Raw genomic sequence first — 12256 nt, 5'->3', positions numbered from 1 at the left:
ACAGCCAGCCTGTCTCTGCTCCCTCCTCTGCCTGGAGCTGTCCCACTCTATTTTCTCCTCAGTCACACTTCTCACTTCCTTAGTATCTTGTCTCATATTTTTCATCTTTTCTCCCCATCTCTTCTGCCTCCAGCCTCTCTTCCTCTTTCTACTTAATTCCCTGCTTCTTTGCAGTTTCTTCCAGTTTCACTTTCTTCTTCTCAGTACCTTCTTCAGCTGACTGGCTCATCCAGCCTCATCTCTTGAATGTCAGTCCCCAGATTTATCTGTTTTTCCAAACTATTCCCTGCATTTTAGGAACAGGCTCAAGTGGTTATTAAGAGCAGAAGAGAGATGTTTTCATTTTCAGTCCTTGCCCTATTACAGACCTCAGGAGCACTTTCCAATAACTGCTGGAAAGCTGCTCAGCCTCTTTGAGCCTCAGGTATGGAGCACACCTGTGAACAGATTGTTCCTCCAGGTTACATGCAGAACTTTGATGGGTTTTGATTGGAAATGTACAAAGTATGTTATCAGCATTATTTTTAAAATTCTTGTGGCCTGACTATACTTGAGTGGATTTCCATAGAAAAAGCAGAGGGTGCATTCTTGACAAAAAAACCACTTTCCTGGCTGACATAATTTCACTTATTAAAATAGAATAGGCAGTTACATTAGGAAAAAAAAAAAAGTCAGAACATTGGCAGCACAGGAAAAAATAAAACACTTCTTCCTTTGTTTTCCTTTGGACTCATTCTGGGATGAAATGCTTCAGTCAGAAAAAGAGACTAAAACAGATGATAACAGGAGTGGAAAGTTTTAGTCTGAGAGGCTAAAGTTGGACAAACTCATCAGTAAATGGACAGTGCTACCAGCTGCAGCTATATTAAACCGTTCTAAAATAAGACAAATGTATCTGCCAGTTGGTTTGAAGTGCCTTTTTTCTTTTTCTTTGAAGTATATGACCTAGGAGGAAAGAATATATCACAGGAACAGTTAAGTGTGTGTTGTATCAGAAACTCATTTTTGATGGAAACATGAACTCTAAAATTTAAATAATGCTGCAATTTCTGTTTCCAGACTGGGTTCCTGCAAGCTCAAAGTTGTTTTTAAGTTGCATTTATATCGCTCTAAAGGTGTTCACTTTTTGTGGAAAATAAATTGTTCCACATCCTAGATTTTATTTTTTTTCTAACAAAAATGAACAAAATACATTGTCCCAACAGACGTATTTCAAATCCCCTTGGTTGTAGTAACAGCTTACATTTGCCTGTATGTTTCTCTCTCATGTAGCACCACATTGACATTTCTGTTCCCTGGTTGTTACTTAGACTAGAGCTCATTCTCTAAAAATATTGTGATTACTGCTGCAGCATGAATTTTTAATTAAAAAGTAGATTATTGTGGTAATACCAATCAGAAACCTCCTTAACCTTTTAGTCCTCCTGCCGGAACCATTCAGGTGGTGCCTCCTCCCACACAAAGAGCAGTCATTTAAATGGAATGCATGAAATTGAGTTTCCATTGAAGTTGATTGGGCTTTCATAGAGAAAACTGCTGGAGGATTACTCCTGCCCACTGCTGAAGCTGGTAGAATGAGAGTCACATAAAAACTGCTCCCCAGAAAGAACAGGCAGCTCCAAGAACAATACTCTATAAAAATGGAATCAAATACTGCTGGAAGCCCTAGAGTAGATGTTTTAGCACAGTGGCATAATTTTCTACAAACTATGAGGACTAGACACATCAACTTTGCTTAAAGTCTGTTAACTTTACTAAAGATGGATCAAGCATGAGTTTGCCTCAGGGTATTTCATAGCTGATATTGGTGGTGCCTTCCAGAGAGGGTTTGGAGTGGTTGGTATTTCTAGTATAAAGAAGGCTATTGCTAGTATAGGAAAGCAGCTATTAGTACATAAACCTCCCATTTTCTGAGAAGGACTAATAGAACATGTTCCATTTTGCAGGTGTATTTGAATAAGGTAGACAGGTGAGACAGTACAGGATGATGAAGCTGAAAGCTTCCATGTTAAGGCATTCTTCATTTGAACCAGATTGTGTGAAATGGAAGTAGCTTTTCATTGATTTCCCATTCAATGAGGCAATAGCCTGCAGTTTAGGCACCTTGAGCACTGTGTAGTGTTTCTATAAACAGGTAGGTGATTGGAGGGATTCTTGTATCTGTGGGATTTTTTAGTGCAGCATATTTCTATAGAAAAGTGAGCACTGCTGAGAGTGGGAACAGCAGCTGTACAAAGCAGTTATGATTTCTGCTGCAAATGGCAAGCTTTTGATGCTTGCTTGGGAGCATGGAAGGAATATTCTGTTTAAATTCCAGTCTCCATACTGAAGTAGCTCTTTGCTCAGGGGCCTGGGTACTAAAAGAAATTTGGGACTGTAAAGTAGTAACTATATTTTAAAAAACCCCAACTTTAAAAAGACCAGTCATCTAGTATTTAGCTGGATCAAAAAAGACTAGCAACAGTCTTCAGTGTGCAGGTGTGAGTTGACATAGGCCTGACTTTCAGGATGTACTTGTATTGCTTTACAGCAGATAATGCTCTGTTCCAGCATGGTCTGTTTCCAGCATTTGCCTTCCATTTTCTAACTGCTCAGCTTCCATCTTATAAAAACCAATTATTGCTTCTCAGAATTTTTTGGTTGGTTGGTTGCTTAGGTTTTTTTTGGAATAGTATTTGTAAAATTTTAGCATTAAACATAACTGGAGTATTTTCTTGACACATTTTTGGTATTGCTGAGGAAATGTACTGTTAATTTTCCTATTATAGCTCCTTGATTAGCCCCTCCTAAGGTAGGAGTTCCAAACGTTTCCAGTTGTGCACATTAGATCATTGGAGATGCTTTGTGTGGGATGGATGAGTGACTCAGATTTTATTTAAAACCAAAGCTGGACTTGAATCTTTTACAAGTTGCTGTAAATCTGAAATAAAATAAGTTATTTCAGTTTAATCAGAAGGATCTGTCAGTGAGAATTTAAAAAGAAAAAAGCCACAAACCTGTGAAGTTAAGCAGAAATACTTCTTTTTCCATCTGTTTGGTTGAGCTTTCTTCCCCATTATTAGACAGACTGCATTTTCAGATGTAAAGTGCTACAGGATGGAAAAAACGTAAAGCAGTAATAGATGCACTTGCCACATTATGCATTAATGCCTTACGTGTCTGCTAGATTGCAGTTAATAAAGATCAGCTTTGGGTAGCACTTCAAAGACTTTTCTTGTTAAATTCAGAGGACTTTCTTGTTGCAAAGCTGAAATATTGATGGAAAAAAGCATTCTCAAGTTGCAGGCTGAGGGGGCAGCAGTTCCCTGGCCCATGGCAGTGGCAGGCACAAGTAGCTGGGGCAGGCAGGCTCCCCATGGCTCTGCCAGGGCCCATCTCCCTTGATCCAAACACCAGCTCGTTGCTCCCTGCATGGGATCTGCTAGAAGTGCATTGGTTTTGTATTGTGCACACACCTAACTGAGCTCTTTACCATCTGTGACAGGCAGCCCTTGAGAGGAGTGAGGGGGAAGAGAGGGGCTGCAGTGCCCCATGGCCGCCGCGGGCTCTGCTGGCCTGGAGGCTGTGGTTGGTGGAGCACACTGGAGTTTACAGGGACTGTCATTACTCGGCTTGTCTGCATTGCAGCAGACACGGAGGTGTAAATTCATGGCTTGAGGCAGTGCAGAGTCTGCCAGTACAGGTGCTCCTTCCTCATAAACTTATGCAGATACCACTGCATTCCCAGATGGAAATGCTCATTGCATGTCAGGCCAGACATTTTCAGAGCACTGTCTGTGGCTGTGCACTGTAACCAGAGCTGGCTAGCACTGTTTTTACTGCAGAGCTGTTCTTCACATGCATTTTAAAGTTTCTTGCACATTTTGGTTTTTCAGGAGCATCAGTTCCATTTGAATTGTGTCTGGTATTTTGTGCCACAGATATCTAGACATATTTAATATGCCTTATATACATTTTTTTTCTTGGTTGGCAGACAGTTGTCTTTATGTTCTCTTACCATTTTATAAAATTAGAACTTTTGTGGAAATAAGTGTCTCCAGATTTTAAATAGATCCCTTTTCTCTTTCAGTGGGTGTTCAGCTGAACAAAACTAGGTTGCCTTGATTTGAGGTACTACCTATATGGGAAGCACAGTCCTTGGCTATGCAAAGAGAAACAGCTTAGCTGGAAAATTAACATTTGAAGGACCATGCATTCCACTTTCTTACGTGGACTTGGAACTTCTGTAGTTTTCAGGAGAAACAAGACACCAGCAGCTCAGAGCAGAAGTTCAAAGTTCACTGCAGATGTGGTGGCTTGTTGTGTAAAGAACTGGAATTTATAGACTATGCATATTGAAGGACACAATACATTTAAGAGTAAGCTCTGCAAAGGAAAGAACAATTTTCAGATTACTGTTTAAGAAACAAGTATTTAAATGATTTTTCTTCGGAGATCTGTTTTTCCATTGGGATTCCAAAGGATGAATGTGATTCTATAGAACCACTACAAAAATGAAAACAAGAGTACAACTAGATTATTTGGACTTAATTAAGCATGTAGTATTGCACACAGAGAAAATATTAATTATGAATTATGTCTGAACCTGGAGAATCAAGAAGGGATGTAGGGCCTTGGAAAAAGCATTTGCCAGTTACTGTAGGTCATAAGAATGAAACATTGCCAGAAATCTTAGTCAATGTTTTAATTGCCTGTAGAGGTGGTTTCAGGACCAAATCAGCCCTTTACACATTTCCAGAAGTGTTATCTCAGCACAGCTTTGACACAGCTTTGCTAATGGCAGATGTGAGCCCACAGCTGGCCGACTGATAATTTTCTGGTGTTTTGCCAGCACTTCTTTAATTAAACCAAGTGTCAAGGATTTGTTCAAAAGTGTGCTTTTCAAATGTTAACCAAAAGCTAAAAAGCTAGCAGGGTGGTTTCTTTGTTTTAACTCTACTAGCCGGTCATTTTAAGAAAACTCGAATGGACAAGACTAAGAGAATACTGTGTGTTGCTGTCCCTCAGACTTTCATACCTGCATATTTCAGAAGAAACTGAGGCATAAATAATGCCACTGTTTCCAAAGTACAAAGTTTCTATCAACAGCAGGCACAGTGCATTTCAAGAAGTGTGGCCTGAGGTCCAACAAGACAAAGGGACACTTCTAAAATTGATAAAATTGACCCTTGAGTGCTGCCTGCCTGGTCAGGGCAGTGCTGTGCTGCTGCTGGGGATTTCCTCACGCTCTGAAGGCACAGCAAGAAAAGCTGAGGTGTCCTCCTTGAAACAGCTGAGTGCAAATGCAGCAGGGGCAGCTCTGAGACACCTTACCCTGTGTGAAAATACCAATATCCAGCACTTTGAAGGCACTTTGCTGAGTGCAGCCCCAAGTGCTAAATTTACGTTATTGTGTTGTCCAAGCAGCATAGTTGAAGTAGGAGAAAGATCATCTAAAACCATACAAAATCATGCACTCTAGATGCTGTATCTAATGTTACAGTGCACAGCTGAAAGAACAATAATTTAAAAACCCTCTCCCAGCAGAGAGTATGTATTTCTAGATAATTTATATCTGCCTCTACACAAAGGAATCTGAGATTTATCTTAGTAGATGCAAAGTATATTTTTTGCTGCTTTGGCCTCCCTAGATCTGGTTTAAAAAGGACTCCCTTAGTAATCACAGGACAAAGTTTTTGAGGGGAAAAAAATGAAATTCCAGATCTGTCATTAACAAAACCCTGAATCAAAGTCAACATTTTGTTTACCAAAACACTGTTTTCAAGTCTCCAGCAGGCAGCATGATTTTAATGCCTTGATGTCACTGAGGGGAAACCGAGGGAGAAATCGCGCAGTAAGTTAAATATTACAGCAAAGTTCATTCCAAAAGCCTTTGGGAAATTTTGGAAAGAGATCTGGGCTGTTTAAATCCTAGCAGTCTGGCTTAGCCAGAGAACATTCTTCACCTGCAGCCATGCCAATGTGCCTGCTGCTTCCAGCACACTGCCCTTGGCTGGCAGAGCTGGGGGCGGTGCTGCAGCCCCAGGGCTGTGTCCTGCCTGCCCCAGTTCTCCTGTGGGAGCTGTGGGGTGGTGCTGCAGCCCCAGGGCTGTGTCCTGGCTGCCCCAGTTCTTCTGTGGGAGCTGTGGGGTGGTGCTGCAGCCCCAGGGCTGTGTCCTGCCTGCCCCAGTTCTGTGCATGCTGGGGAAGCACCTGCAGCCCCAGGGCTGTGTCCTGCCTGCCCCAGTTCTCCTGTGGGAGCTGTGGGGCGGTGCTGCAGCCCCAGGGCTGTGTCCTGCCTGCCCCAGTTCTCCTGTGGGTGCTGCAGCCCCAGGGCTGTGTCCTGGCTGCCCCAGTTCTCCTGTGGCAGCTGTGGGGTGGTGCTGCAGCCCCAGGGCTGTGTCCTGGCTGCCCCAGTTCTCCTGCCTGGGAGCTGGGAAGCCCATGGTGAACTCTGGAAGGGGCAACTGTTAGACACTGGAACTAGAAGCTGGCTTTGGGCTTGCCATCTTCTTATCACAGAAGCTTGTTGCTGTATTTTAGGAGTTTTAGTCAAGCTAGATATGACAGAAATAGTAATTAAATTGAAGTGTAAAAATAGCTTGTACTCTCAGGGAATAAATAAAACATGAGGATCTAGAGGAGCCCCTATACTGAAGCTTCACTTTTCATTGTACAGGGTCATACTTTTTATTTTAATGCTTTTCTGCCTGCAAAAGTGCTAAAAAGCCAGAGAGGCCAAGAGACAGTGTCTGGCACTCTTAGGTCTTCTGAGAAAGGCTCAAGGATTTCATTTTCAGGGAGGCTGAGCTGTAGGCAGCATAAAACTGTCATTGCATTCAGCTGTGCATTAACAATTTAGGTGGGGCTAGTAAATGGTGCATAGATGTTAACTAGGATATACATAGAGTATAATGTAACTCTTAAGCCTTGGTGATTCATGGACTGTAGTAATTTTGCCTACTTGTACTTCATAGCTAAAGAATATTTTAGAAGACATTAAAAATCTGTATCAAGAACAAAGCAGCAAAGTGTTTTTGCAAATCAGATTGCTCAATTTTTTCCTCAAAATTTTATATTGCAATTAAATCTTGATGAATGAAATGAAGGAAGGGCAACTGAGCTGGGGCTTCTAAAGTAGCAGGGATGTTCTGAGTTAGCCTGTTCTGATTTTTGCTTGATCCACACAGAGTTCAGTGTATTTTTCTGTCCTTGGTCCTCCTTTAAAGCACTGAGGTCTCTGTCTTGTGGGCAATAAGTTTAAAAACAGAAATTGTAGCTATATGAAAAGGATCTTAGAAGAGATGGTGTCACTATTTGTTGGCAACAGCAATGAATATTTTGATATTTTTACTCATACATTGCCTGCAGTTGGTATGAGCAGGGTGTACAGGAAATGGTTTATGAGCCAGAAATACTGGTACACGAGAGCATGAGCTCAAGGGTCAGGAAAGGAAAAACAAGAAGCAACTAAACTTCACAATAGGCTGGTAGAAAACGTGTGCCAAAAAAAAGGGAAAAGCATTCCAGAAAGAAACCCTTGAGGCTGCCTTCTTGGCTGGTACAAACTCATGTTTGTTCTGCTGTAATTTAGTGTACTGACCTTAATTTATGCCAGCTCAGGTTCTGTCCCTTCACCTTTAGGATATGTGCAATAATTGGTTTCTGTGAAAAATCCATTTCCTTGCCTTGGATGGTGGTTGTGGTGAATAAATTCTGCATTACGATGCCACACACAGAAGGAGCTGTGCTTCAGCTGTGGGAATATAGCTTTGCTTTCTGCATTTGGCACTGGAAAGGCTTTTGGTCCCACCCTTCCAATGTGGTGGTTCATGGTCCTATTTTCAGGGAAGGCTTTCTGTTTGTTTGTTTTTGGTTTTTTTTGGATTTAGTGGTTTTTAAAATTTTTATTAGAGGGTTTGTTGAGGAAAGCAGTATTTGCATGTACTTGGAGATCTCAGAAGGGTGGGCGAAGAAGCACAGATGGCTGCTTGGCCAGAAACAGTGTTTATTCTAGAAGATTTGTTACCATGATTTTAGTAGAAGATAAAGTAGTCCATGAACCTTCCCCTGGGCATGACTTTGGTACAGTTTATAGCCCACTTGAAAACTCTTGACTGTGACATCTCTTTGATCCAGTTACAAGCATCTTCTTAGGGAGATGGTGGATACAAAGCAAGAACTCCTCTGGGATCTCTGATGTGCCTGGCTTCCCCAGCAGACATCCCATCGTTCCTACTATACAGACATAAGAGAACTGACTTGTAGTTGCAACCAGAGTTGTTCTTAGTGATTCTCTTCTGTTCCCTTTGAAAACACAGTTATTTAGCCATGCTGTTTTCATATAATGTTATCTCCAGCTTTCCCTTGATATCTGTCATCTAGAAAAAATATTCTGCTGTTCTAGTCAAGTATTTAATGTGAATTCTACTGGTTTTGAATTGTATTTTTAGTAGTCATTTTTATTATCTAAAGGCTATGCAAAAAATTGCATCTGTGCCCAAAGCTTGCCTATTTTGTCCAGGCATAGAAATTGTTTTAATTAACCCCCTGCCTTTAGTAGAAGCCTTTCTCCCCTTTGCATGTGCCCACACACAGAGTCAACTTCTGCTGTAACTGCAGTGAGGATTCAGGCAGAACAAAGTCATTAAGTATTTAACTTGTATTTGCTTTTGGAATCTACTTCACATGCAAACAAGGCTGGTCTGCCAAAGGTGTGCATTGCAGGTGAGCTAAGGGAGGATGCCACTTCCATCTGTAACACCTGCCCTGCCTCAATACCTGTGTGTGCACATGTGCTTGTACAGCAGCAGCTCTTTAGTTGCAAAACTCCTACACCAACTCCTGAGTTTCAAGAGCTCAGGATCTGAAGGCATGACTTGAAATGCAAAGCCATGCAGTGACTGTAATAGCAGCATGTAGAAATACAAAAGGAAAAGTGGAAATATGGTATGGAAGCATAGGATGAGAATAAGAAGCTGCTGTGGTCAACTTTTATTAAGTTATGGAAGCATGCACATTGAGCGTTTCAACTCTGTTGAATCTGAGCCCAAAAAGCTAATAATGAAAAATGTGAAGCTGTTGTGAAAAGGAAGTAATTCTAATCTAATATTGAATTTATCTTGAAGTGTTGTGCTGTTGCTGAGGAAAATGACAGCTCAATAGAACCTTATTTTTTTTTTTAATAAAACTGTTGCTCCATTAACTTCACAAATTAATTTTCTTCAACAGGCACTTCTGATACTGTTACTTAACAGCACAGCTTGTTACCTGTTTTTAAGAGGTCTCCTGATGTTTATATCATTCATCTGGATTAGAATTTTGCAATGCCTTCACTAACCTTCTAAAGTTCATTAATAGGAAGGCTTAACTTGGCTGTTGATTATAATGCTACTTTTTTTTTTTTTAATCTAAACAGATGTGTCCTGAAAGCAGCAGGAATATTAGAGAGGTACAGTGTGCATCATACAATAACAAGCCATTTATGGGTCGATTTTATGAATGGGAACCTTTTGCAGAAGGTAAGGGAAAACAACTTGGTTTTGCATTATTATACAGATTGTGTTTTGGAAAGGCAGATGTGATTTTTACTTAGTGGGAGCCATCACAGCTGATGTTACCTATTTTTACAGCTGAACATGAGTCAGTGCAGATGAAGGTAGGTTTATATCTGACACTCAGGTAGATCTGATAATGGTTGTTTCAAATTAGCCATGTCTCAGTCCTGCTCTTATCTACTGTGAGCAAAGTGAGGAGTGGCAGAGCTGCACCTCTTTATCTCCAATTCTGAGCATTCAGTGTATGCTGTTTCTAGTTAAAGCCACATTTGTCTTTGTGAAAAGGAAGTTTGAGCTGTACAACTCTGGCACTCTGTACCATGCATTCAGGCAGAGCAAGGAGCCAGGTACCCCAGCATGCAGCACGGCTGAAGGCACATTCTGCAGGCAGCACTGCTTCTAAAGGTGGCCCTGAAGAGTTATGATGTATTAGCTTTGATGCAGCCCTTTTCAAACCCCAGCTGAGAAGTCCCAGGCAGTGCTGAGGCAGCTCAGCCCACCTCTCTCTCCTTGCTTCCTACACAGCAGCTTTGAATCCCTCCATCTTCTGCCAGGAAGGATGAATCAGGGGATCTAGAACATGCCATGATCATTTCTTTTTCCTTCCCCTGCATAGCACAGCTTGCTCCTAATGTTTATACTGGATTAAGAAGGGCAGTTAAACTGTAATTTACAGCACTGTCTTGGTGGTGAGTTAAGTGTGATTATTGTTGTTTTTTAAAAAAATGCATATTTTTATTTCTCCCTCATTCAGATTGGTGCAGCTGCATTTCTAACCCATTTTATCCGCTGCTCCAACAGAAACTTATGTCTTTATTAAAAAAGTCATATTAGAAGGACTATAAACCCTATGAATGTAGAGTATTTAATGAAAAACCTTGTTTGTGTGTGAGAACCAATAGCACATGATGACTTTAAGGGCAGGATTTGAGAAGAAGGATCCAGTTGTGGCAGAGGGAAAACATCACAGTGATGTAACCATAACACCTGTAAGGAAGTTTAACTCTAAAGAAATAATGAATGTTTTAATCATACTGATAATTGAACTCTTTTAATTTGAAATATTAAGTTCAGTTAACTTTCCTTTTCAATTGTGATGAAAAATTCATAACCTTTTGATGGCTGGGTAAAAGAATCTATTGAAAAGAGAGAACCTATTGGTGGATTGAAAAGGGTAACTGTGGGGATGTAGCCACAGGAGTCTCTCTTAGTGAAAAAAGGCTGCATTTGTTGAAAGGAGGGGGACAGCTGCAGACTTTTTTGTCAGAAATTCTCTGTAAGGTTAAATATGGAATAAAGTCCTCTTAGGAGAACCTGTGCCTGATATTTTGTCTTCAGGGGGATACCTGGATAGTCTCATAAATCCAAAATTCATTGTCAAATGCAGTATTTTCAAATGAACAACTGCAAAAAATCCTGGTCAGCTGCAGACCCTCTTGCTTTGACTTCTGTTTGAAAATGTCAGCCAGGTATGTGTAATAAACAGCCTTTTAAGCAGCAGTCCCAGCCAGCCCTGGGTTTCTGTTCCACCTGTGCAGGCACAGGCACCGTGAGCTCTGATCTCTGCAGGGTCCTGCAGGGACGCTGGGCTTCACTGGCCCGGTTGCTCTTCAGAATGGTGACCAGTCAGGGCTGCCCCCCAAGTGTGTAAAACTTGAAAGAGCTAAAAATGTGTTCTTTGGGGACTTGGCTTTTCTCTTCTTTCTAAGTGAAGGAATTTACAAGGAGAAAAATACTGCAAGGTTTGAGCAATTTCATTTTCTTAGAGAAAGATAGAGTTTTTTTGCAAATCAGAGCTTGGTCCACTGAAAGTCAGAGGCTCTTCCCTCAAAGTAAGGGAAATGTTAAGTTTAAATGGAAATTACTCTGTTATTTTTTTTTTGTTTTGTTATTTTATAGTGAATTTTTAATGGAAAATTTTCTAAAATGCATATTTGACCAAGCATAGCCTCCAAATGATATTTTGGTTTGCTTTTTGTTGTATATAAATGAGCTCTAGTTTCAGAGCTCCCCTTTCAGGTGACTGCACTTGTTTGCAGAGCAGGCCATTTACTCCCCAGGAATCCTGGCTGTTCCCAATGTGTGTGTGATTTTACATGAGCAGCTGTGCCTTGTGTTGGGGCTGGCTGCATGCTGGCTCTGGAGGCAATAGCAGGAGCGGGGACGTGGCTCGGGGATCATCCCAGCGCTGTCTGTACACTTGATTCAGTTCCACTCGGTAGAGTCAGGATGTCTTTGGCTCAAAGTGCTGCATGAAGCCAGCCGAGTTTCTAGGAGCGGAGCCACGCTCAGATCTCGGGAGCAGCTGAAGAGCGGCTGCTGGCAGCCAGGCCTGGAGGCCGGAGGGCTGCGCCGAGCGGGAACGGAGCGGCCCCGTCCGTCCCCTCAGCGGCCGCGTCCATTCCCGGAGCGGCCCCGTCCCCGCTGGGTGCTCCGGGTGCTGCTCCTTCGCCTGCTCCGGGCACAGCGGGCTCTGGCTGGCAGCAGGAGCTCTGCAAGGCCTGGCAGCCTTTCTTCCATCCCTCCTTGCGATGCCTGGCTTGCTGCTGTGACCTCCCTGTTGTGCTTGGTGCTGAGAGCCAGGGTTGGTACAGAGCCTGGAATACCGCGTTGCTCCTGGGAGCAGAGTGGGAGTCAGGCTGAGTTTCAGCTGGAATGAGAATTCCTGTAGCTGAAAGCAGGGTGTGTCAAATGGCACTGATGTCACTGCTGCATTTTCT

The 12256-nt window shown here is 42.1% G+C and overlaps 1 protein-coding gene across 1 annotated transcript in view; it reads left to right on the top strand.

Moving 5' to 3' along the window:
* Positions 1-12256, top strand: part of THSD4 (thrombospondin type 1 domain containing 4) — a 238819-nt gene that overhangs the window by 59919 nt on the left and 166644 nt on the right. Inside the window, exon 6 of the mRNA XM_054641791.2 lies at positions 9398-9500. Coding sequence (XP_054497766.2) covers positions 9398-9500 — 103 coding nt within the window. The remainder of the gene's footprint in view (positions 1-9397; positions 9501-12256) is intronic.

Source organism: Agelaius phoeniceus, chromosome 13 (assembly GCF_051311805.1).
Source record: "Agelaius phoeniceus isolate bAgePho1 chromosome 13, bAgePho1.hap1, whole genome shotgun sequence".
NCBI classification, from domain to species: Eukaryota; Metazoa; Chordata; class Aves; order Passeriformes; family Icteridae; genus Agelaius; species Agelaius phoeniceus.
This window is presented reverse-complemented; position numbering and strand designations above follow the sequence as displayed.